The sequence below is a fragment of the Varanus komodoensis genome, unplaced genomic scaffold (genome assembly GCF_004798865.1).
Source record: "Varanus komodoensis strain SLA01 unplaced genomic scaffold, ASM479886v1 scaffold32, whole genome shotgun sequence".
Taxonomy (NCBI): Eukaryota; Metazoa; Chordata; class Lepidosauria; order Squamata; family Varanidae; genus Varanus; species Varanus komodoensis.
The window spans coordinates 23,735,160-23,761,029 of record NW_025335798.1 but is presented as its reverse complement, the minus strand read 5'-3'; the positions used below and the strand labels follow the sequence as shown (position 1 = coordinate 23,761,029).

The 25,870-nt window shown below is 36.9% G+C and overlaps 1 protein-coding gene across 1 annotated transcript in view; it reads right to left on the bottom strand.

Moving 5' to 3' along the window:
- Positions 1–209: 209 nt before the first annotated feature.
- The window catches only part of EPC2 (enhancer of polycomb homolog 2), a 44,151-nt gene continuing 18,490 nt past the window's right edge, over positions 210–25,870 (bottom strand). Inside the window, exons 4-15 of the mRNA XM_044438492.1 lie at positions 23,277–23,424; positions 19,161–19,367; positions 16,983–17,131; positions 16,422–16,554; positions 14,477–14,668; positions 12,822–12,911; positions 11,305–11,450; positions 10,838–11,181; positions 3,768–3,904; positions 2,901–3,057; positions 2,070–2,403; positions 210–1,466 (exon numbers count right to left, since the gene is read on the bottom strand). Coding sequence (XP_044294427.1) covers positions 1,394–1,466; positions 2,070–2,403; positions 2,901–3,057; positions 3,768–3,904; positions 10,838–11,181; positions 11,305–11,450; positions 12,822–12,911; positions 14,477–14,668; positions 16,422–16,554; positions 16,983–17,131; positions 19,161–19,367; positions 23,277–23,424 — 2,110 coding nt within the window. The 3' untranslated portion in view covers positions 210–1,393. The remainder of the gene's footprint in view (positions 1,467–2,069; positions 2,404–2,900; positions 3,058–3,767; positions 3,905–10,837; positions 11,182–11,304; positions 11,451–12,821; positions 12,912–14,476; positions 14,669–16,421; positions 16,555–16,982; positions 17,132–19,160; positions 19,368–23,276; positions 23,425–25,870) is intronic.

The following is a 25,870-nucleotide window of genomic DNA, read 5'->3' as shown; positions in this document are numbered from 1 at the left end:
TCTGTTTTGCATTTTATTCTTTTAGAAAGTTGCATTATGATTTAAATTTTAACTGTCTGTATAACATTTTAGTCTTATTTTTAATCTGTCAAAAGAATGATGATCATTTATTATCTTTTTAATCTGCCCAGTAAATACTAGCCTGTTTAAAAAAAACACACATGCAAACTACTCTCCACATTGCAAAATAAATGCATATACAAGGTGTCCATGTTTTGATATGTATTTTTATTTCCCTGCAGTTTTCACTTATCAAGAACAAGTAACAGGGAAAGTTGTCTGAACTAGTGCATAAACAAACATTCTGAAACACCACTACACGTATCTAATTTACAAGAACCGTATAAAAAAAGTCACTAAAACACTACACTACGAAGGTGTCCAACGCTTACAGTCAGACTTTTTCCAACCCGTTACTTGCCTTGTAGCCACAGGAAAACTCTCCAAAATTGAAAGACAATCTGCCACAACCCTCCCCCCTCCCCCATCACCTGGGATGGCTCGATATCTAGACATCCAATAATTATTGCAATGATATATAATGCAATACATACCTGGTAAAATATCATTTATGTGGTGTGTTACAGTTAAAAGCCGGTTAAATTATGCAGACTTCAGATAAAATATAATCAGTTGAAAATTTTCTTCATATCTGCACAGTTTAATATGTGCTAGATGCATAATTTTTACTAGTCAGGTTTTCTGTGTAATTATTTTTTTATAAACTGGTATTATAAATAGAAATATACATTCAAAATATATGGAAAAGTGGGTTACTACATTAAATTTGCATGTATCGATCCATCCCTTTCCCCTGCACAGTAATAGAAAATACTATTTTGCCTTGAACTTCATATTTGACAGTGAAATGCCACTAAAGTATTTACCAAAAAGTCCATCTAAAATTGTGAAACAAAATGAACCAAGTGAAAACTTTACATTTCCTTTAGAAAAAAATTACAAGAATTCTTCCTAGCTATGAATCTTTTAACTTTTTTTAGACACAAAGTTGGATTTATTTTTACAAGATACAAAATGTAAACATGGCAAAATAAATAGTTAAAACAAGTGATGCAGGATCCCATTTCATGCTCATGATCCCATTAAAGAATTATTTTTAAATCCATTCAGTTGCAAATTCAAGTGCAAAAGCATGATGATGAATATCTACTATTCAAGTAACAGAAATAATATTGATGATACAAATAAACTATTTTACAAGGTAGTGATTTTCCCAATTTTACAAAATGTACATTATATATCGACTTAATATACGATATGATAGTCCATTTAGGTCCATTTTAATTCCCTGTGATCCACAGAGCATTGTTTTGCATTCAGCTGGAATATAAATGACTACACCAACAGCACAGGTTGAGCCACTGCTTTTCGGTTATGTCACCTCCATTGCTACTGTTGTCTCTGCTATTCCATTCAATCCCAATCTTTCTGGTTCATGGTTCTCTCTGAAAAAGGAAAAAAGAAAAAAAAAGGAATAAAAATAGTTCTGAGGAAGCAAACTAGCAAATCCATTTATAATCCCCCTGTATTTGACATTAGGCTACCTCAGTGGTTTTACAAAACATAAAAACCTATTACACTTGTGAACAACCTGCTTCTAACAACTGTTTCTTTAAAAAAATAAAGAGGAATCTCATCAAAAGTGTTTGAAAAAATTACTTTGCTATACTTAAAATAACAAGTCACTTTGCTACACTTTAGGTTAAACAATGTTTAATGTAAAATCAGGGCTGTAGTTGTTTTAAATGTGAGGAATTTCAGATTGATTCTGCCATTTCAAATCAGGGTAGTGGCTGATTTCAGTTCCAAAAAGTGGGGCTTTGGTGTCTTCCTAGCTCTTTGTAACTCCCCAAGACTAGCAAACTGGAATAAATCATGCACAGTAAGTTTAACAATCAGAGCAAGATATTCAATCAAGAGTTTATACCCTTACAAAATTCAGCCTTTCTAGATGTAGAACTGGATGAATGAGCACAGTCTGACTTTAATTAAAAAAACAACACAAGAGAGTACATTTAATTCCCATGCCATTTTCAGTACATACACACCTTGCTATGCTGCTGATGGCACTACTAGGAGTCACCTTTGGCACTCTGTCCATACTGGCAGCAACTGTGGCAAGTTTTAAGGCGGTTGGCGATGGTGCTGAAGTCCTTGTATTGATATGTACATTGACCGGAGAAACAACACTGACATTGTTGAGGTGCACTGCGTTGGTGAGACAAGAATTGTTCATGGGAAGCGTTTGAGGGCTGCTTGTGCACAATGCTGGGATTAAGTGGTTTGTGGTGGTGTGGCCAACTGTCCTTACAAGCTGTACAGTTGAGATCCCTGGGCTAGATGACAGAGCCATATTGGTGGAGTACAGAGTTTTTGATGTTGCTGTTTGAAACAAACACACGCAGAGTAAGATTACAGATAAAAAATAATACATACAATAAAACCTAAGCCAGCATTCTCTACATGTCTGTTGCATGCTTGCCAGCGCTGTAGTCCAACACATCAGATGGGCACTAGCTTAAGACTGCCAAAGGCACTGTGAAAATGATCTAGGACTAAACATTGGGGTTTTTCATCTTAAATTCAGAACAAGATGTGCCAAGTCATATCCGGTGTCTGAAATGCAGTTACCAGTAACAGATTTGGGACTGTCAGTGATAAAAAGAATCAAGGCACTTCTCAGGATTGTGGCTGAAGCAAACAAAAGACCCAGCAAGAATATGAGCCTGTTTGTCATATTTACTTTTACCTGAATATGCACTCATTTATTTTCTAATGTTGCTTCCTATCAAGCACTTGCCTATGCTAATTTTTCTAAGAATTAGGCACCAGCAGTTTGTCATAAACTGTATATGAGAAAAATTTCCCAAAATCCATACCTGCTGGCTGAATAACACCATTGATATTGTGGCCGGTGCTCTGTTCCTTTGTCACCTCACTTCGACTAGGAGCAGGTGCACTCACCACTGCAGATGCAGCAAAATGGGCGCTGGCCGAGTCAAGCGTTTTTGACATGCAGTCAGAGGTGCTTGAGCCCTGGGGAATTTGCACAACAGATAGCATAATTACATACTGACAGTACAATGCTAGTGAATTAACCCAGTGCCTCAAAAGATAAAAACAGAAATCAAAATCTGAATCAACTTAAATCTGAAATAACCATTATTCCCTTTTCAAGCTCATACCCCAGACCCTAAATGACTCACTTCCCATCCTTTTCTTCTGTAGCCTCAAGGCCATGCTGGTCAGGTCTCCCACAGCTGCACCAATCACTTAGCATTTCAAGGTCTTAGGTAGCAGATACCTGGTTGTACTGGAGGGTGGAGTAGCAGCTGTAGCCACCCAGCTGATTAAGAGTTGCAGCCCTCAATGTAATCCACTCCCCTACCATGTAAAAACCATTATATGCCTGGTAAAAAGCCCTCTGAAATCTATTTCATTCATACTATATGGTTTTTGTGTATTCACATACATGAATCAGAAAATTATAGGTATGGGCAAGCCATCAACAGACAACCAACAAGACTATGATAGTACTTCAGCTACCACAATCATATTAATTGCTGTGGAAGATTCTAGTTGGGGCCTGGCATGTGGACAAAAATTTCACTGTGCAGGCCACACTGAAAAGATCCCATTTCTAACCTTCATAATTTCGAGTCAAAGAAAAGGAATGCCCAGGATGAACAGAATGGGCTCTCAAATGTTTGATGCATGAAAAAGTGCTTTCCAGAGCAGAGCATTACCTGTGCTTTTGGATGCGTCTGTTGGGAGGAATGCTGTGACTGCTGTTTCTGCTGAAGCTGAGCAAGTTGCTGCCTTTGCATTTGAACTAACTGCTGTTGATGTGTTTGAAATTGTTCTTCTGTAATACCCCCTGTTACTGCAAAAAAGAGAGACCATGCTTAAATTTATCCTAATATTCAACACAATGCAAGCCACTGTGAACTTATAGGAAAGTAAGACAAAAAATTCTACACAGAATAGTTAAGCAATATACAGAAGCTTCACGAAATTACTAATTTTAATGTAGCAGAACTATGTTACTAACTGGTTACTGTCAATTAATTGACTCCTTCAAGTAGACCACAATGTTAAATAGTCAATGTATTAATTCAGGTTCTACAGTAAAACCCACCATTTAAAAATGCATTGTCTAGCCCCAATATTTTCAAATGTCACCAGAAAGTAAGCTCCAGTTAACACCAGCAATTTGAATTGCAATTAAAGAATTACTCCATCACTACTGAATGATTTTTGTAAAACTCATGAGTTTCCTGCATAAACTTTGCATTTATTGTGAGCTACAAAGCGCATTGTGGCCTTTGTGTTTTGAAAGCTGGGACATCCTACTAAAACAACAAATGAGGACATCTGCTAAAACTACAAACTTTGCAGGCTAGCATAACAGTGAGTACAGCATTTTGGGAGGCGACAGGTTCCCATGAGTCATGGGAGAGCTGTGTTCTCCTTATTCCACATGCAATATGGTAGTCCCTGCTACACTGGTAATATCACAGTAGTGGAAATATGTAAAAGGTACTTTCATAATCATTTAATATTTCTAAAAGTGACCAGAAGTATTAAGTGTCATATATAATAAACACACATGCATGTTCTGCTACGTATGTGCATCAAAGGTTTTCTGCAAAGAAACAATTTCAGTACATGCTGGTTCACACATTAACACTAACTATGATTTAGGACTACATGGATGAACTGCAATAGGCTCAAGCAAAAGCCTAAAATTGGTATCTTTGTGAGACTGTAAAGAAATCAAGCCAGAAAATGAGGGTTTGTACATAATAACAAGCAAGGATTTGGGGAAAATGAAAGCAATGCTGCAGAAGGTCATCCCCTGGACACATAAAAGGAGAAAGGAAGGGGGAAGTGAGCCCAAGGCTTCACTTAGCTTGCTGAAGCTGTGTGAAGCTCATTCACACAGCACAAGTCCTACTTCTGTTCCATGTACACCAGCCCTATATGTTAAAAGCAACATTAATTACTTTTATATCTGGGCATAGTTCGATGAACTATTAAATATGAGCTTACAAAAAAGTATTTTAATGTTGAATATGCTTTTATACCCAAAGGCATCAAATTTCAAAAAGCTAGCAAGACTAGAATGAAATCAAAGCCAGTGATGCAAAAGGAGGTTCCCTGTTTTTGCAACTTATTAATTCTGTTTTGCACACTCTTTGACTTTGCCTTCTCTTCACTCTGTTGTGGTGCAACCTTTCTGTTGCAACAGCCTAACTCTAGTGTCAGTTACACCAAGGAAGCAAATTCCCGTGGAGTTTCGTAAAAAATACAAACTTCCCCACCTCTTTTCTGGTGCTCATGGTCAAGTTTTAAAATGAAATGCACATGGGACAGAAAGGATATGACATTTCTCAACAGTTTCAATTTGAATTTTGATCTGTACTTGGAACTGCAGAACTATCACAAATTCTTCATGTCACTGCACAAGCTGAAGAAAATTCTTCATATGCCTACATACTAGAACCACATATCTAGAAACAAAGTTGACAGGGATAGTTCTGTATGCAGTATATTATGAAATTTGTATCACACAATGAATAATAGCCTTTTAAAAATCTGGTATAATTCATGTTTAAATTATGAGACAAATGGCATTAGTATACATGCTTTGGTTTACCGTCTTTGGAGTTCACAAAATACTTTCATCTGCTGAGAGGCTCCAATCCTAAACCACACTTACTTAGGAGTAAGTGCCACTAAATGCAACAAGAGTTACTTCTGATTAGACTTATATAGGATTATATTGTTGCTGTTGCAAACCTTTCCAACACACTCAAAATGTATCCTACATTTTATTTTAGTAATGGAGGGGGGAGTGAAAACCAAGGCTTAATATTTATATATCTGCCTTTAACTTATAACTTACACCCAAACTGAACACACAGGCAGAGATGGGTAGGGTATTGGGATACAAAATCATACTCTAAGAAAAGGTCCACGGCAAAACATTTGTATCCTTGGCAAAAACCTCTGCCTATGTATTTACTGTGCAAAAATCCAGTGATTTTTTTAAAGAACAAATTTGATGATATGTAATTTGGCAATGCCATTCTACCCATCATTTTAAGTAGATCAGTATGTTGCTCATGGATCAGTGAATTACTATGCCCAACTGCAGGTGGGATATAGTGATTAAATGCTTTCCCAATAATTATTTAAAGGTATGCACATAGAAAACTAGAGAAGAATGCTGGTTCTCACTATATAAAAATTTCTTCTACCCCATGAGGAAGCATTCAAACATGAACACTTCTATATACAGTACAATCTAGGAAATATGTTACTGCATTTGTTGCTGTTTATCAATAGTTTTTAATTCAGCAGCAATATATAGAAGTTACAGAGAATATCCAGAATATGGTAAAATCCAACATTCAAATATGAATATTGATAACCCAAGGCAACTCATTGATGTTCCAAAACATAGAGATACACTAGTGACATTGTAATCAGCGATCAAAGCCCAGGTATTTATAACATACAATATTACTGCCTTTTCTTCACTGTATATTTTCATTATCAACAAAACAAACTAGGTAGTAGCCAATTAGAGTAAGCTCACTGAAGTGAGTCTTGTCAGTCATGACTAACTAACATTTCCTTCATTTCAACTGATCCGCTGTAAGCAGAACTAACATTGGACACTATCCAAAGTTTAGCTGTAGTTTCTGAATTGTACTGCCAAGAGCATTCAGGCTGACAATACCATACAAATGGCATAATTATTGAAAATACTGTTCGTTCAGCTGATACAGTTTTAAAAAGAAAAAACTGACCAGTGTTATGTAAACACAATTTTAAAATAAAATGCTTAACATGATAGCACTCTTTCAGCTTCATTAAAATAGATTATTCTACCATCTCTAATTTGGAAATATTTCTATAGTACTAAATTATGATAAGCAACTGACTATACTTTTTTAGTTAATTAAGGACTAATATGACAAGTATTAATTTAGTATGAATTTAGCAGAGAACTTGGAATGGGTGTTCTTTTTTCACTAATCTTTTCATATGACACTCTTTCAGGTTGTAATCCTATAGATGCTTACCTGGGAGTAAGTATCCATTAATTCAATGGACTTACTTCTGGGTAGCCATTGTATAGAATTACATGAGGTTCAAATTAATGGAGACTGAGCCTCACAACATTAAGACAATTAATTTCTTTTACTGCAATTGTCAACCTTTCTAAAGCAAAGACAAGAAAACTGGAATAAACAGGATAAATTGGGACACTGAAACATATCCCAGCGGTAAAAAGTATCCATCAAGAAGAATGGCTGAATACAGTATACAATATCATGTGGTTTTCATACTGCTTCAGAAATCAAAACATCAGAACTGTCCATGCAAACATATATGAGTTCTGGTGTTATTTTTATTTTTCATCTTCCCAAGAACAAAAAAATCATCTTGGCTAGCTGGTAAATCTCCAGTACTACAGAGAAAAGCACTATGATTTCTGCTGATTTTATGAAGTTGTCAAATTTCATGAAGTGGGTAGTCACCGTCAATTCAGATCTTTTCTAGATTGAAGTTTGGTGCCAAATACACAATACAGGTAGTCTCCAGGTTACAAATGTCCAAGTTATGAACAACCCATACTAAGAACATGCAGACAGCCGTAAGCTTATATGCATATCTCAAGAAAAAGGCTGTGAATAACTCTAGAGAGCCTCTATCACTAGAAAAAAGATAGTGCTGCATGTTTGGTGATGCATCTGTCATAGTTCCCTAGCTTCACAGCTTTTTGTTCCATGCATTCAGACCACAGACTCCAGTGGTAACCACCCCTGCCTCCAGCAGCGCAATCAAAACCTGATGCTCAAGCGACAGGTCCATCTCTATCATAATCAGCTCATGTTAGGCTTAATATTAACTCAAGAATGTTCTAACTGTTTTAAGAACTGTTTCTTTTGATTTTTTTTTTTTACAGTAATGCATACCTACACACATACAGATTCTCTTTTTCTCTCATTTCAGTACCCATAGTTAAGTTTATCATTACTGTATTATTATTACAATGCTGCATTTATTTAAGATGTTTTAGTGAATATGGAAGTGTTTCTTAAATGTTTTGTATGCATGGAGAGGTAAAATATATGCATACACTAAAACAAACATTTAGCTTACTCATGTGATTGGACTTACATGCCAATCTGACTTAAGGATGTTCTCAAGAACAGAACTCTTCTGCAACCTGAGAACAATCTGTACTCCTGTCGCTTTTCTACACAATTAAAGGATTTTGCACATTAAATTCAGCCCCCCCCCAACACACACACACACACTATGCATGTGTCTCCTCTTAAGCCTGTCCTTTTATTGAGCATGTATTTTTTTCCTATTGCATACTTCTCTTCCAGAAATTACATTTAATGCTATTGCAACTGCTGTGTTGGATGTACTTATAAGGATCTCCTATAACTGGGTACTAATTATGACTGCTGTCAACTATCATATTTCCTCCTTTGGCAAAATTGTTCAATAGCTGATTGGAAGCTTTTCTTGTGAAATAGGGGAGAACTAGCCTTTAAAAAAAACAACAAGCACCAATAATATTAAGGGTATTTCTGCTCTTCCAGACAGCATGGTGGGGATACTGTACTAAAAGCACTGAAAAATAACTTACAGGACAATTGCACAATCATTAAATTGCACAAAGACCTAATGATTCTAAAAAAAGGCTGATTTTTTTCCATACTCATGTCCTCAAAGTTTAAAAAATTCATTTGGACTCACAAATCAAATTTGGTACATTAAGAACTGGTGCGGTACAGCAATTAAAAATGTGAGCTAACCCCTGATTCAAATCTTGTAGCCAAGCAATCTTTAGATGGCTTTACATAAGCTATCAACTCTCAGTATGCAGCCTGCAATAGAAGAATGGCAATTCTGGCCTACCTTACAGGTCACTATGGGAATTACTATGAAAACATTTCTTAAGTATATGACTTACAAAAAAACTGAGCTGAATCCAGACTCAGTCATGCTTAGAGAGTAGATACATTGAAACAAATGGGACTTAAAGTAATACAACTAACTCTGGATTCAACACAATCTAATCACTATTACTCGAACAGCTAATTTCTGTTGATTTTTTTCAAAAGTTTTAGAGCATATACCAAGTAGATAACTATATATAGTGCATTTCTGGCAATTACTCTCCAAGGGGGTCTACTAAGCACCTTGAAAGTTAGTCACTTGAATTTAACTATTTGACCTGTAATGACAAAAAAACTCAAGACTGCTAGAACTAGTTCTGTTTTCAACACACCTGAAGGAAGGTTTGACAGGAAGATGGGATAATGCCTCCCACAACACATAGATGCACCTTCACAACTCCGCTGCATATACAAAAATCATGGACCTATTACTGATGACATATTAAGCAACTAAACCATGTATGATTAAAGAATACATGTAGAATAATCAGGAAGCAATTGCTAAAAATTAAGAACTTTAAAATATTACTGAATTACTGGGATATAGTGTGTGTCATTCCTGTCTCATGGCAAAACAAGGTAGCAGGTATAGTATATGAGAAATTTGTAGAAGCATTTCCTCCACCTTTACTGCAGCCACTGAAAGAACTATTAGTTCTGGGTGAAGATAGCCCAGAACAAAACACTTATAACCATCATCTCATAAAGGCATTACCAATGACCTGATAAAATTCTACTTTATAAACTCCTGTAACATTTATTTTGTTATGGTACTTAAAATTGCAAATCAGCTGGCAGATAAGTGGTAAATAAATGTTATAATTAAATCAGGAGTTAAGAAAACCCATGTCATCAGAATTCAGCCTCCTGAGAATCTTGGCTGTCTGAACGCCTCCAATTAGGAACACATGCTTGAATGTTTGGGAATATTAGCTTCTAAAATCTCAGAAACAAGACAGACAGGCTCCATAAGATTCATATTTTTACATCTGCAGCACAGGGACCATGTAAGATATGAATGCAATTCATTTACTGTCTTCAGATGTGGGCAATGTCCTACAGGGTGGCCTGGATTTTGCATTAATGATCTAGAACAGTGATGGTGAACCTTTCAGAGACCGAATGCCCAAACTGCGACTCAGAACCCACTTATTTATCTCAAGGTGCCAACACTGCAATAAAACCTGAATTTGCTGACCACCAGCACAAGGGGGCAACGTTCCACTGACCACCAGCTTTTGGCTGACCCTGAAAAAAGGCATCTGAGTGTATTTCCTACCTTTCCTACCTTCTGCTAAAATCACAGTCCAAGAAAATCCCTGGCAGCTCACTGAAAGCTCGGTGAGTAGTGGCTAATGAGTGAAGTCCTGCCTGGCCCCCTTAATCTTTCTTTCTGAATATGCGTGTGGCTGCTAGGGCTATCGATCAAGTGCTGACAGAGAGGGCTCTGCATGGCTAATGAGTGACATTGTTGCCTGGCGCCCTTAATCTTTATGTGCATGGCTGCTGGGGGATTGCATGTGGACAGAGAGGGCTCTGCGTGCCCCTTTGGGCATGAGTGCCATAGGTTCGCCATCATTGATCTAGAACATAGGTAGTCAACTGGTGGCTCTCCAGATGCCTACAACAGTTATCAGCCCTAGCCAGCCAATTCTGAACTTGTATGACTAAAAAGTAAAAAGAAACAAAGAATACAGGAAGTTCATATGCTTTTATTTTCTGAAATGCCCCCTCCTCTCCATTCTCGTTGACAGAATCTCAGCCAGGTACCAGGCATAGGACAAGAAATACATGTTCCAAATTTAACATTGCAGAACTTTGCCTACCTGATATGCCATTCTTGCTGGTGTTCAATAAAGCTACAGAAGGTGCAGAAACTCTTTTATTATTCACAGCCTGCCCTTGTTTCCTTGAGGTACATTCTTCGCTATCACTGTCCTGTAAGTTTAGTAGCCTTGGTTGGAAACACTGTAGTCGACATGATCTGATATTGCTTAGTATTTCAGAAAGGGAAAGTCTGTTTTCACAACGTTTATTGGAAGCATTGGTCCGTGAAAAATTAGAAGAAAAGTCTATGTTTTGGGAAGAGCTTGAACAACTGTTTAGCATATCTGGGTCTATTTGTTTCAGGACAGGATCATGTTCTGTGGCTATCCGGTCCATCAAAACCCTGTTTTTGAAAGGAAGGATGGAAAGAATAGAGACATTATAATATTGAAATAAAATATTTGAGCTTAATATCAGAAAATAAAGTCAATAAAATAAGCTTGCTTGCTTGCTTGCTTTTTTTTACCTTCCACCCCTGCCAATTCGTCTTCTTGCAAATCCTATACATCTTCTTGGAACAGTAAGTGTTGTAAGGCAATGCCTATATCTTAGCTTATCTAATTCTGCCAGTTCTGGATACTCATGGGAATAATTAGTTTGGTCCAAACGAGCCTAGAGGAGACAAGGAAACAAAATGTGTCTTTTTAACATTGAGCAAGAAGTAAATCACTGCTTAGAACTATTAAGTAAAGGTCATGTTATTTTGGTTTCAAACAGAATAACTTTCACAAAAAAGATCAGACAAAATAAAATGAAAGGTGAATCAATCATGTAGGAGAACACATAAAAAGTTAAAATCCTTCAATTTGTTCATGGCAAAATAACCCAGCCCCACCCCAGAGGAATAATTTCTTTAAAATGTGAGTGGTATTGGCTTTCTAGACAGACACTTAATTCTCTCCTCAAAAATGTATCCATTGTTGCATTCCATTGTTTATGGCCAGATGGCTGCTGATCATGAAGATGTATTTCCTCTAAGGAATCTTTAATAGCAGCAAAACATGCCTGTCAATTGCAAGAGATGCACCTTATATTCTGAATAATGGCCACAGTCTGAAGACTCTCTAATATAACATCTAAGTCTAGATGCAGGCCAGGCAAATGAGATATATTCAATGGGATACATTACAGCACAGCAATGTAGTGGTCAAATATAGAGAGGGGACAATTTATATTGCGATTTATAGTCTGCCTTTTTCCTACACAGCAGAAAATCGTGAGCAGCAACCTGAACCAAAACAAAAAGCTGCCTGTCCATCCAAGTCTGCCAAACAAAGGTTACTTTGCCAATTTTAAAATCTATATTTCCCCATAAAGTTAATTTTCCATATGAATATATTTTATTTATTTATTTCAATTTATATCCTGCCTTTTTCCTACAAAGGGCTCAAGGCAGCTTGCATCTCCTCCTCCATCTTATCCCCACAAGAACAACCCTGTGAGGTAGGTTGGGCTGAGAGTCTGTGACTGGCCCAAAGTCACCCAGTTGGCTCCATGGCTGAGCGGGGACTAGAACCCAGATCCTCTGAGTCCCAGTCCCATGCTCTTAACCACTACACCACACTGACAATTGTAGTTGCAGCCATTTATATCCTAGAACCCTGAATCAGACTGAACACAATATGGGCATAAGAACTGATTAAGGCCAACTACATAATTACAAAGATCTATTACTATAAGATTCTGCCCTTCTACTGTATCTTAGAACATTGGTGTAGACAATGTATGTCTACATGTTAGCAGCCCAACAAGTTTAGTAGTTTGGTTGAAATGCTGTATTCAACATGATCTGATATTCCTTAGTATTTAAGAAAACACAAATCTTTAAACAAAATAGGGCAGAGTAGAGTAGAGTATAAAAAAGAGAAGGGAAAAGATCATTTTGCAAGAGAAAAAAATAAAACGTTTTTTCCTTTTGACCAAGTGTCTGTCTTCTGAGTTAAAAGAACAAAGAGCCCATCTTAAGAAAACAAGCATTCTTACAGCATAATACTGGCATCCTGCTCTTCTTCTGAAAGCACAGGCTCCATCAGGATCATTTTCTTCTTCTGGTTCCGACACTGGTGAGGGTACCTAGCAACCAAGCAGGTTTGATTTAAAAAGCACGCTATAATACTAAATGATTACAGTGGATGAATACTAACCTCCCTCATTTTTAGCACTTTGGTTTTTTAAAAGTGACTGAAATATAATTTCAAAAGTTACATTAAAATTCATCAGCCACCATCCAAGAAAGAAGGAAACTGAGTAAGGGAGCTGTAGAATTGTTTTTCTCCAAATAAATTCCCCATACCCCACACTGCACAATGTTTTGAAACAGAAGAAGCTTTCCCAGGCAGTTTGTGATGTGTTTGAAGTGGTTGGCTGTCAATTCCATTGGACTCATCAAAGCCTTTTGAGAAACCCTAAACAGCTCTTTGGGTTCCAAATCAGTGGTCAGGTTCACACAATTTGATAATCTACCCTGCAAATAAGCTACAATGTGTGGGCTGTTAGCAGACCAACTCACAATGCACTTGACAGATGATCAGGCTAACCATGGGTTGTCTCCCCACTCCTCCCTCCCACTAGGTTTTTCAGGGATAATCAGGAATGTTGCAAGGGATATATGAAGCCATGACATCTACATATGTTCTTGTCCAGGAAAAAAAAGTGAATTAGTGCTGTCAAAAAGCACCTTTTAAAGGAAGCCTGAGCTTTACTGCCACAGAAACTCCACGCTCCTGTATATGGGGCAACTCACATTTCCTGAGCACCTATTCTCTTGGGAAAAGGATGCTAAAGGCAAAAAACACTGCAAACAGTGATGTCCAAACAAAAAATGAGAGTCTCAATGAGAAGAGGGTGATCTATATGCCCCTCCTTTTGCCAGCAAAGATCACAGTGCAGCTTCTCTTCTTGCTTAACTGCTCACCAGCTGACAACTGTCAAAGGCAAAAAATTAACCTATTTGTAGCCTTGTTTTGTCAATGTCCAAGGATGGTACCTAACAAGGGCATTGATTCGACAATATTGGACCTTTGGGAAAGCTGAATTTGAGCACTTGTGCAACTCTAAACCACTGACAAAATGTAAAGAAAAGGCACACACAACTTGCAGGCACAACACCATTTTTTAAAAAGTCACATCAGCTATGGCCACTCCAATGTGAGGCTTGGGAACTTTGAAGGGGATCTCACTGCCTGTCACTTCAGAGATCCTGAAATGTAATCTGGGGTGGGGGAGGGAGAACCAGCTGCAGTAACCACAAAATGAATCTGGGTTGTAGCTGCATGAGGGAGATCAGTCCAGTGACAGTTGTTCCAAAAAGCTGCTTCAGCATTTCCTGGAATGGCTGCCATGGTTAGGATTGCCACAACCATGGCCACAAGCAAGCCATCTTATAGGAAGTGGTTAAGATTCAAATAGCATACCAACCCAATGCAGCTGGTTATACACAATGTCATGAAAAACCCAGGCTCTGTTAATTTATGCTATGATAAATCAACATAAGCTCATGGCAAAAGGATGAGCAACTTATTAAAAAAATAAAACTCACTCCCTATTTTGTATTTGTTCACCTAATTTTTCCTCTAGTAAGACAGAATTCTTCCTGTTACATGAAAAAACTGTGCTATGGGTTGCTTTATATTTATTACCTGTGGGAATTCTTCTTCATCTGAACTGTGGAAGTCATATTGTTTGATATCACTTTTACTGATCACAGGCAAAGGCTCAGTAGTCGACTGCTGAGGACTGATTACACTCTCAGTTTTAGGCTTCTTTGGATACTTCTTTTTTTGACGGACAACATCAGACACTTCCTCTTTCAGAGATGAATGGTGAGCATGCTGTTTGTATAGGGTACATTTTGGGAAAAATCCCCCAGAAATTTGTTAATAATCACTTTTCATAAGACAGGTTAAAAAATAGTCTATCCCCACCCAGCCATCAGCCAACACTCTGGGTATGGCTCAATGCTGTTCCTGAACAGGTTGCTGAAGTTACATTTATATGGTTCTGAATAGTTCAACAAATACAGTATCTTTTCAGTATCATTTTAAAGTGCCCAGTACATTTCTAAAAGTTTTGTCTAGTGCACATTTTTGTGCTTTAATTTTTTTCTTAGAAGCTTCTTAAAGTGGCATCCAAACACATGCTTCCAGTATCATAGTTTTCACCTTAACTTGTACCATACTTCAATTACTGTTTAAATTGCAGATTTTCCCCAAAATGAAGACATTTAAGCAATCAATATTAGCTTGATACTTGGTGATATGAGAACACAAAGTATGAACCAAACACAGGAGTGATGGGTGCCTACAATATAATAACCACTAGATGTCATCAAAGTTAAATACAAAAGAAAAAACATTTTAAGTAAATGTATTCTTGATTTTAAATAGTTTGAGGGGGTTAAGAACCATCCAAAGATATTCACTACAAACAATCCAGTTCTCGAAGTTCAGCAAGCATGAGTCTCTCTCTAGTGAATTCCAATTTCTACTAACAGTTGTTTGAAAACTGCATGGATAATTTCTTTGCCAATATTAAACAAATCAACAAATATCTAGCTTGTGTTGTAATACCATTTTAATGGTTAATCAATTTTGTTATGTAAAACAATTGCCAAAAATCTTAAATCCATTAATAACTCTAGGAAAATGACTAATTGAAAGGCATAACTGATGTTGAAAAGTCAAGCGATTATGTTCTTACAGTTGCACCCAATATAACACCAGTGGGAAAAGTACAAGAGTTAGTGCAGCTCTACCAACAGTTGCATGTTGTGCCAAGAATTTATGAAAGTACTAGTGGAACAACTAGCACAAGCAATACCTAGTATAATGAAGTCATGCTGGGCAGTTCACACAATCAAATGAGCTAGTGTAGGCTTACTCAGGTGTTCAGTTGTTATGAATATTCAAGATATGGCTTTTTCTGTTATCAGAACCCAGGAGGCAGGGGTTGGGTGAGTATTAAATCCTTGTTCTAAGGTTATGTGAGGATTGTTTAACACACAACCTGGATTTAAATGACACAACAAACTTGAGCTTGAATATTCAAAAATTGTCCAGCATGTACTGGGAGTTCACCATACATGAACAAGCTTGGCAGGCCGTTGTGACTGTATGAATCTGGTGAGTTGTGCAAGTACTTTGTGCATGCTCAAGGAAAGTTCTGCATCTGACACATGAAAGGGGGTGAAAACAGGGTTTCCACAAGCGTTAGAAGATTTGCACATGAAGAATGAAGCTACTGGCAAAACTCTCGAAAGCCTTCAGTACAGGGAGATAAAAGATTTTGCAATGTTCAAAAAATGGGTTTCTATCCACTTTTCTAACCAGTTGTATAATCCAGTAGGCGAAATAACCCTTTCTGTGATTCCTAGATCAATTGCTAACTAATGTTCAAAATATATTTGATTACCTTAATCTATTTTCTGATGCTTCTATATTGGTATTTTAATTTTTTAATTTTTCTATCAAACAGCAGGAAGGAGAAAATAACTATTACTGAATGCCCCTAAAGAGTCTCAAATACATAAGGAAAGAAGGTGTCTTGGCTAACTAATTGAGAAAGATCAGAATGAAAGCTATTTACCTTAACTTTACATTCTTGAACTTTGTGGTGATTTCCATTATGAAGAGCTGCTGGAGTGGCGCTCATCTCTTTTTCAGTTGTATTAAGTTTGACTTCATTAAGTATTTCACCTCCATAATCACCCAAATGGTATCTTAAAGAATAAAAAATCATTGCTAATCATTAAATGTGCCAATTCCTTCAAATATTTCTATCATTATCTAGTCTCATAGAAATTTTGGAAGGCAGGCCTTACTTATTCCTGTTTTACAAATGGAGAATAGAAAATGATGGAGAGTAACTTGTGCAAGGCCACTCATTGAATTTATGTTTGACGTATCAGGTCAACAATGAGAAATTCTATCAAGTGTATTCTATTTGCTGATACAGGTCATTCAGAATTTCAACTAAAACATGCTATTGCATCAAAACCAGGCAGAACCTCTTTGAGAGCAAAGTTTAACTTGTTACCTTTTTTCCACAACTGCTAATGTCAAATGTAACAATTCAGAATTTCAACTAAAACATGCTATTGTATTCAAAACCAGGAAGAACCTCTTTGAGAGCAAAGTTTAACGTTACCTTTTTTCCACAACTTCTAATGTCAAATGTAACAATTCTCGTTTTGTTTTCTCTCGTCTCTTAATCATCTCTAAAATAGTTATGGCTCTACTGAATTCTCTTCTTAATTTCAGCATCTTCTCATATGAGGCCTCATCATTTTTCCGGTTCTGTTGGAAAACAAACATTTGAGTAAAAAAAAAAAAAAAAAAACTAGAACATTTAATCAGAGTTTAAACAAGAGCAATATATGCTGATTTTAACCATAAATATTTATGGTTAGAGCAAAAGTCAGACAGAATTCTACTGGTGTAACAAGGCTTTCCTTTCTCTTCTTCCTCATGCACCCAAAATCTGTTCAAGGGTCAAGGGGCCCTTCAGAACACCATGGGATAGGGAAAATGGAACTGCAAAAGGAGGGAGAAATTGGCATTACTGGGGAGGCACTTATGTGTATGTTGGTGAATTAAACCAATACAGGGCCTTGCAGAAGCATACAACCCACCCATCCCCACACTCCCCTGGGCAACCTTTCCACATTTTGTTGGATTTAATTGGTACTGTTACCACACAATGGACACAACATACTCAACACTGTGAAGGTACAAATCATTTCTGTTTTGGTACAACAGTTAAGTGAACAAAAATAAGCTAGCACTTGTAGGTTGTGTAAGTGTCTACCCGCTTGACTAAATACTTGGAAGAAGAAACTTTGGCAGGACTTGCACTTGTGGACCTTTAACAGCTTTGCACATTTGGATCCTGCAGTGTTTGCATATACTTCCTGGAAAAAGTGCTTCAGCTCTGTTGGGCATAACTGATGAACAATAACTTTAAGTCTTACTACAGATTTTCAATCAGACTGAGCAATAGGCTCTGACTTGTCCATTCCAAGATATTTGCATTCTTAAGTGTATAAGCCATTCTAGTGTTACTTTGGCTTGGTTCTTAGGGTTATTGTCCTCTGAGATGGTGAACTCTCATTCCCAGCACCAGGTCCCTAGCGGACCAAAACAGGTTTTCCTCTAGAATTTATTTAATTAGCACTTTGGTATACTGTTTCATAGCCACATGGCTATCTAGATGGTTCACATAATAAAAAAAATCCAACAACATAAAACAAAGTTAAGGTAAATAAAAGAATTGCCATGTATTTGTCTCCATCCATCCTGCCTTCAATTAATACCAGTTTCCCAGTTCCTGCCAAGGAAAAGCAGCCCCACAATAGGATGCTGCCACTACCATGTTTCACTGTGGAGACAGTGTTCACACAGAAGCAAGCACACAGCTTTTTCCAGGAATGTCAAAAAAATTAGTTTTGGTCTCATCTTTTCATGTTTTTGCCATGCCTCCCACTTGCCTTCTTGCAAACTCCAAACAGGCTTTGATACAAATTTGTTTCAAATCTCTTTCTCCTTGTCACTCATTTGTAAAACCCTGCTTTTGTGGAGTGCCCTGGTGAGAATTATCCCATGAATGATTTATTTTATCTCAGCTGTAGATCTCACAGCTTCCATTTGGTGGACAGTTGCAGTTGAGCCATATTCTTTTCATTTTATAATAATGGCTTTAACAATGCCCCAGGGTTGTTCATACTTTGGGATTTTTTAAAATAACCAAATCCTAACTGGTGTTTCTATACAACTTTATCCCAGAATTGTTTTGAAGGCTCCTTGGTCTTGATTATGCTGTTTATTTAGATATGTTCTCCAAGAAACTCTGGGCCCTTCCAGAAACGGGTGCACTGAATCTGAAATCCCATGGCACTGGATGCCATTCAACTACTTATATTGACCTTCTGCAGGCACCACAGCTTATTTAGGCATGCCAGAGCAAAAGCAGTGAATGCTCATGTAACCAGCAATTTCCAGTTTGTTTTTGTTGATTTTTGTACCATAATGAAGACAGGAAATGTTGTGAAGGTATAAACTATCTTGTGTACATGAAGTGGCAGTTAAATCCATTTCAGTTCTAGGTTTTAATACAACAGGGATAGGGTTCTAATACTTCTATGAGACCTTGAACTTCCATAATGATTATCTTACTTAAAGCCTCCTTTATTCTGAAGATAGGCAAACAGATGTTGAGTGGGGAAAACGTAACATTTACAAAAATTCAGAGCTTGACAGTTCAATAAGACTTCGTGAGGTTTAATTGGTTTTATCCAATTTGGAAAACCTGCAAAATTCAGATGGTTACCTTTCTAGTCTGCATTTTCTCAGTTCTCCTTCGGAAAGCCACATATGGATCGTTGTTGGTGGAACCATCCCGTTTCTCTTGCTTGATCTGAGGGATGAGGGAAGGACCTCTGCAATTCTTACGCTTTCTTACCCAGTAGTCATAGACAGCCTTAATAAGATAATCATCTTCATTTAGCAGCAACTTTGCTTCCTGAAGTGTTACAAGCTGGAAAAGATATTCAAATACATTTCTGTAAGCCAAACAACAAAGATTTTAAACACCTGTCCTTCATATTATCCAAGATGAGAATTTTGGAAAGAAAGTGCAATATATTAAAACACAGATGGAGTGCTAGCTATTAGAAATTTTGTTTCTTCACATAATTAGTAAAGTGCCACATGTGCAGAAAACATGTATATGCTATTAAGAATGAAGTGAAACACAGCAGCAATAAAAATGTGTTGCAAGTTTCTGTATCTGACATTTTATGATGTAATACTTCCTTTTTTAAAAGAGTACAATTCTACACTTTCTGAATTACAGTACCTGCATCCTTTTCTCCCTCTGCAGCAGGACATCTTGACCTTAGGCATATGGTAGATTTCCACTAAGTTTCCAGCAATAGAAATTAGGAATTTTGAATCAATGTTGGTTGAAAGAAGACCAATATATTTACTTCCTCAACAAGCTTATATTTGCTTAAATGACCAAGGAGTAAAATTCTAACATGTGCCAAAATAATTCTGTATGTTTCACTTTTCCTCTCACATTCAAAGAGGCAGAGTGACAACTGTACCAAATTTTAAATCAAGATGCTCAGAATTTTCTTGTATCACACAGGAAGTTGTTTTCAGAAGATATCCTCTACTTGAATGGACACATTTGGGATTTTTAGATATAGTTTCTGACCTATAGGTATTTAGAAATTGTAATCTTAAAATAAACTTGGCTTTCTACAAGGGACTTGGACTATAGAATAAATTATACTTCCAGTTCCTAAACCAATTTCTGAACAACTGCATTGTTCTACAGGATAAAGAATCTGGTCACATGACATTTGGCTAAGATCTATACACACTCTGAAGTATATATATCGTTCCTAAATTAATGTTCTCTCCCTTTCTAAAAACAAAGCTCTAGCTAGTAAACTTTATTAGATTCAAAAACACAAACATGCATTTCCTCCCCAGTTGTTTAGAAACACAAAGAAAAAAAACGGTTCTTTTACAACTAAAGAAGGAAAGATGAGTGGGAAAGTGTCAGTTCTTCAGCTTTACTTAGATCTGTTACTGCACTTAAAGACTACTATACCTAGACTGCTAAGCTTTATTTGTAGACACACAACGACAGTAAAAATAGTAATAATTAGATTTTGGTGGACAGAGATAAAAACTCAAAGCTAGGGACAAAAATACATCATTATCATGGAACACATCAGAAAAGAAAGTTGAAGAAAATAGTTTTCAAAGAGTTTTCTCTCATAGCCAAAATGAGAGTATCACCACCAGTGGTTCTGTCTTAAAACTAACCTACCGTATTAGATTTAATGGGACTTCAGCATAACTAGGCTTAGTTGGACTAAGACATGAAACTTTAAAGAAACACTGTAACACCTGAAACCATAGTCCCTAGCGATACTAAATCTTTAAAAAAGCAACTTATCTATCCCAAAGCCCAGATTTCTGAAACAGTGTGAACATACTGAATAGTACTCACATTCCTCCTCCCCCAATAAGCTTCCAACTGTAGAACTGTGCAATCTTAGTATTTCCAGAGACACATTTCTTGGGTAAAGTAAAAGAGTTTGACTTCTGTGTCTCCTTTAATTTATCGGTTTCCTCCTGCCATGTGATATAGCCCTATACACTCTGAAAAGCTGAAAAGTCAGATTCCTCTTACATGAAAAAAAGGTTTGATGGGATTGCATGATGAACCGGCTCTTAAACTCTGACTAACAAGTTCTTTGGATTCAGGCACATTTGACCACAAGGCCAAATAGATTATAATAATACCAGAATTCCTTCAAGTATTCATTTTTAGAAACTCAGAACCTATGAATTGAAATTAGGCAGGCACCAATTATAACAGTATAACCATTTCAAAAGGGATTTCTTAACACTTCAGTTCATACACCTATAAATCTAAGGGTTTTTTTGGTATATTTACACATTCCTTCTAAATATTTTACCTTGTATATTTTAGTTGCATTAGTTTATGTTACCCACTGGCAATTTTATTGTAATGGCTGCCCAGAGAGCATGATGCTAGTGGGTGGCCTTTAAGCAAATTTAATAAACAAACAAAAAAACTTACTTGTCTGAGCTTTGATTTACTGCAAACTATCATTTCTTTCAAATGAAAATGAGTTAAATATTAATTTAGTTGGAAAATCTTGCTTTTCAGCCCATAGTAACATACTAGCACTTGCACAGAAACCATTGTTGATCTCCCACTGTTTTCTTTATCTAAAATTGATTTTATAGGCATCTTTCCAGTTTCAGATGTCAAAGTGCTTATGCTGTAACCTACTGGAAACCAGCATACGTTCTTTTGGATTAAACCAATTTACTGAGCACTCATGCTCTTAGTCCCTTGTTCTTGATCTTATTTTCTATACTTACTTCATCTAGGGATTCAAGCTTTATTAATATTGGAAGAAAATCTGAATTTTACACTAGTAACTTTTACTTACACAATAGTGCATGGATTGGAAAATTCATCATATTATTTCTATGGCCTAGTCCTCTCTCCCAAAAATAAAGTAATGCCAACATCATTCAGGATGGAATTTTCTTTTTAACAAGAACTTCTCCACATTATATTTAGTAACTTATTCCAAAATAAAGAACATTTTAATGCAAGAAAGGATTCCAAAATCTTTCATTTATTTTATGGCTCTAAACATTTGGCCAAATAGTTAAGAGCATGTAACAGAGTATCAGATAGCCTGAAAATGATGAACCACTTTTTATTGAACTTATTCACTATCTACAACTACTGAATAAATTCTGAACTAATATGCCAATATAATTCTCAGAATTATGGACTAAACACTAGTCCAACATTGAAGTGGAGAATCATTTAGTGAGGATCAGCTGACCCCAAGGTGCTAAATTATAATAATGTTATTTGAATTAGAGAAAACAGGAACTGAATAATTTCCTGAATCAGAGAAGAGGTTAGGAAAGCCTAAAACTGATACCCTTTGCCAATATAAGAACTGTAAAATTTACAGTGACTAAATTATGTCAATTACTTTTCTTTTCTTTTTTTTTAAAGAAGGAGAAAGCACATAACTTTTAACTCACAAAACAACATAGCAATGGTACATTTGGCAATTTTCAGGTAATAATTCTCTTCTAACATGGATTTTGCATCTAGCAAGATTCAAGCCATCTGCAAATCACGTAAATGTTTGTCTAAAGTTTACACTGGCTAAATCTCTTTCAGTAATTTGATTTCAATGCAGATGTTCCTGTTTCAATGGTTTATGTTTCTAAGAGAGGGAATGAGCGGTAGAATGCTGCTTATCCCCACCTTATATTTTTGCTCTTGGGCAACTGTGAACATAGCTGCCTACAACCTGTTATATAAGTTCTCACTGTATTTGCAACTGCTGCATTAGAAGGGGTTTCTATCACTACATCCTCATCATCTGCTTTCATAGCTTCAAAGAGTTACCACCTAATAGAACAGACAGAAATATTAAAAGATGCCAGAATTTTGCTCAAAGTTTGATGGATCAATAGAGGAGAAGCACATATGGTCTTATCCCCCACTGTTGGGACATGCACCCAACACAGCTTCCTAGCAAGAGGAAAAGGAACCTGCAGCACAGGAAAGAGGAATCCTATGGCAAAATGAACAATGCAAGACAAGTAGCCCCTGAGCAGTTATCAGCAAGTTTATGCATTTAATTCTATTTTTCTTATTACGAAAATTAGCTAGTAGGGCTTTTCACAAAGATATACCATATTTTTTTTCTTTGAAATTATATGCTCTGTGTTCCTGGTTCTGGCCTTAAAAGATTGCTAATGAGATATAAATAAAGACATTCGCTTTTAAGAACTCTCATAAAAATCTGACTTTATTAGCAAAGTCTGCAGAGTTGTTTTAATTGGGAAAGCATTATACCTGATTAGAACTAGCTTTTTCAAGCCTGTCTATCATAATTTCAAACTGCAGTGGTTTGATTTCCATCTTCCGATTGAGCCTATTTAATAACGTCTCATCTTCTGAGTCCATATCATAATCAGGTTGCTCATTGTCCAGATTGAAGGCTGAAACAAATGAAAACAGTAATAAAATACCATGCTATAAAATGGATAGATATATTAACTGGAAAGAAATAAAAGAGTTAAGAAGGATCTGTTCCCAAAACAGAACTGGTTTACTAGTTAGCTGCTACTTGCTCAACCAATATCACATAAAACTAAGATCTGTGCACCTCAAACACCGAGCAACTGCTCTACAGAAAGGAGCCTCCAGAAAGCATAACTTCAGATTATTCAAGCCAGTGACCTAATTTATACACTACAAAGGAAGGAAAACAATGGTTTTGCTATTCAGAATATAAGACCTATGTTAAAAGTTATGGAAATGGAGCATAACCTTAAAATATTTCTAATAGAAATGGGAGTTTTCTTGACCTTCTTATACAATTGATGGTGACATAAATCATGGGCTGTGGTAGGAGCACCGAACCAAAATAGGTTGCAATATCTTTTTAATTTGTTCAAGCATCCCCACTGCGAGTAAGGAGAACTGGCAGCTGATTATTGTTGCTTTGTGCATGTATGCCTTAGCACCAACTTCCCTCGACAAACACAAGCCTCAGGTTTTTCCCCACTTTAAACATTTTTCCTGGAAACTGAAAGGCAGCTGTTGAGTTCATTTTGACAGCTATGAACATTCCCCTCAAAGTGCCAAAGCACCAACTTTGAGAGACTGTCTGTAGTCACCAAGCACTTTTTTACACCCACTACTCCTCACAAATACTTGCAGCAATGGGAAACCTTGGGTGGACAATGTTCAGGGAGGAGCCTGCTAGCAGGGTCCAGTTGGTACTCAAGCCTGGGCATTGCAGAACAGAGGTTGCAGGTAAATTTATTTTTCACAGCTGGCTACTTCTGAGAGCTATCAAAAGGTGAGCCTTCAAATGTAAACAAAGGCATGAAAGATCTTAGCTCACAAAAGTGGGTTGGTAGCTTGTTCATCTCTTCATGGCAAGATCCTTGTTTTGGGAGGTTTGGGGGCTCTTGATTCTATCATCAAACTGTGAGCTGTCCCTTTTTAAAAGTGGGATTTAGAAAGGGTTAAAACAAACTTCCCAATGTGATAGAATCTCAAAACCAAGTGCAACAGTGAGGCCACCCTTAGAACATAAGTCCAAAACCCAAAGGACACACAAGGAACTTGCTGCTGAGATGGTAAATAAGCCTCCATCCCACATACATGAGCTAGGATGATTCGAATCTTTGGTTACATTAGACAGTTTTCTTTTTGATAGCTGTCAGATGTAGCCAAAGGGAAAAATAAACTCGCCTATATCCTCTGAGGGGCAATGTCCAGGGTAGGTGCCTACTGAACTTTGACAACAAGCATCCCTTTTTACACTACTTTCCTGAAGTGCTTCATTCTTGCATCCATGAAGTTATGCAATTGTGGATAAAAAATAAAATATAACACAATCACAAGTATTTCTGAACATTTGCAGGAAAAATTAAAAAGCTGGTAACCATATGCAGCCGCTCCAAGGAGTCACTGTGGCACTTTGAAGGGACTGTCCAGAGTTGTCAAAATAGGGATTGTGAAAGCTGGCTTGATAGTTGGCTTTCCAATCTCCAAAAAACAAGAAAACAAAGGGCTGCAGCAACCCTGAAATAGCTTGCAATAGTGATAGGAATGGGGAGTCCTCAGTCTTCCCATGATGTCTCTTAGAATACCAGTTGCATGGCTGAAGAAGAGGATTAGGAGGGAGGAAGCTAACAATCCACAGTGAACCTGATCCACAGGGTGCACAGTGGTCTGTCTGCACACCAACCAAGCCTTCCCCCATGCTTACTGCCAAGGTGGGTGTGGATGTGCCCAGTAAGGTAATAGAGATGGCTACTCCAAATTCTACTTTTTTTACTCTTATAATAACTGTATTATCTCAGAAACAAATTACACATGCTAGTCTGTCACACCTAGCATGAACCATGCACCTGACCAGAACTGTTCAATATATTGCAACAAACTAGCAGTCCATGCAGTTTCGAAGATTTAAAAGACAGCAGCCAGAAGACAAATGCTATGAAAGAGCCCAAATTCAGAAGGACAAATAAGCAATTTTTATGACAGTATCATCATGATGCACATTTCAAATGTCAATTGTTCGTGAGTGAAAGAATTTGTATACAAAGACAGATCTGCTATATGAACTGATGTGCTCTAAAGAGTGCCACTTGTGGTCAATAAAATTATTCCCTGATGGAGAAATAAAGCTTAAAACATGTAGAATAATCCCTTCATAAAGATTACTTGTCACCATTCCGCATTTTTAAATGTTCATTATTGTCTCCATCCGCAATCACTTTCTGCCTTTGGGGATGCTTACTAGGAAAGTACTAATGCTGCAACCAGTGGAACGGGGTAGAAAATTGTTTCAAATGTCCGCTAGGAAAAATTTTTATATATCCATGTCAAATATATTATTAGTGAAGTCTGGCAGTTTCAAAGTTATAAAT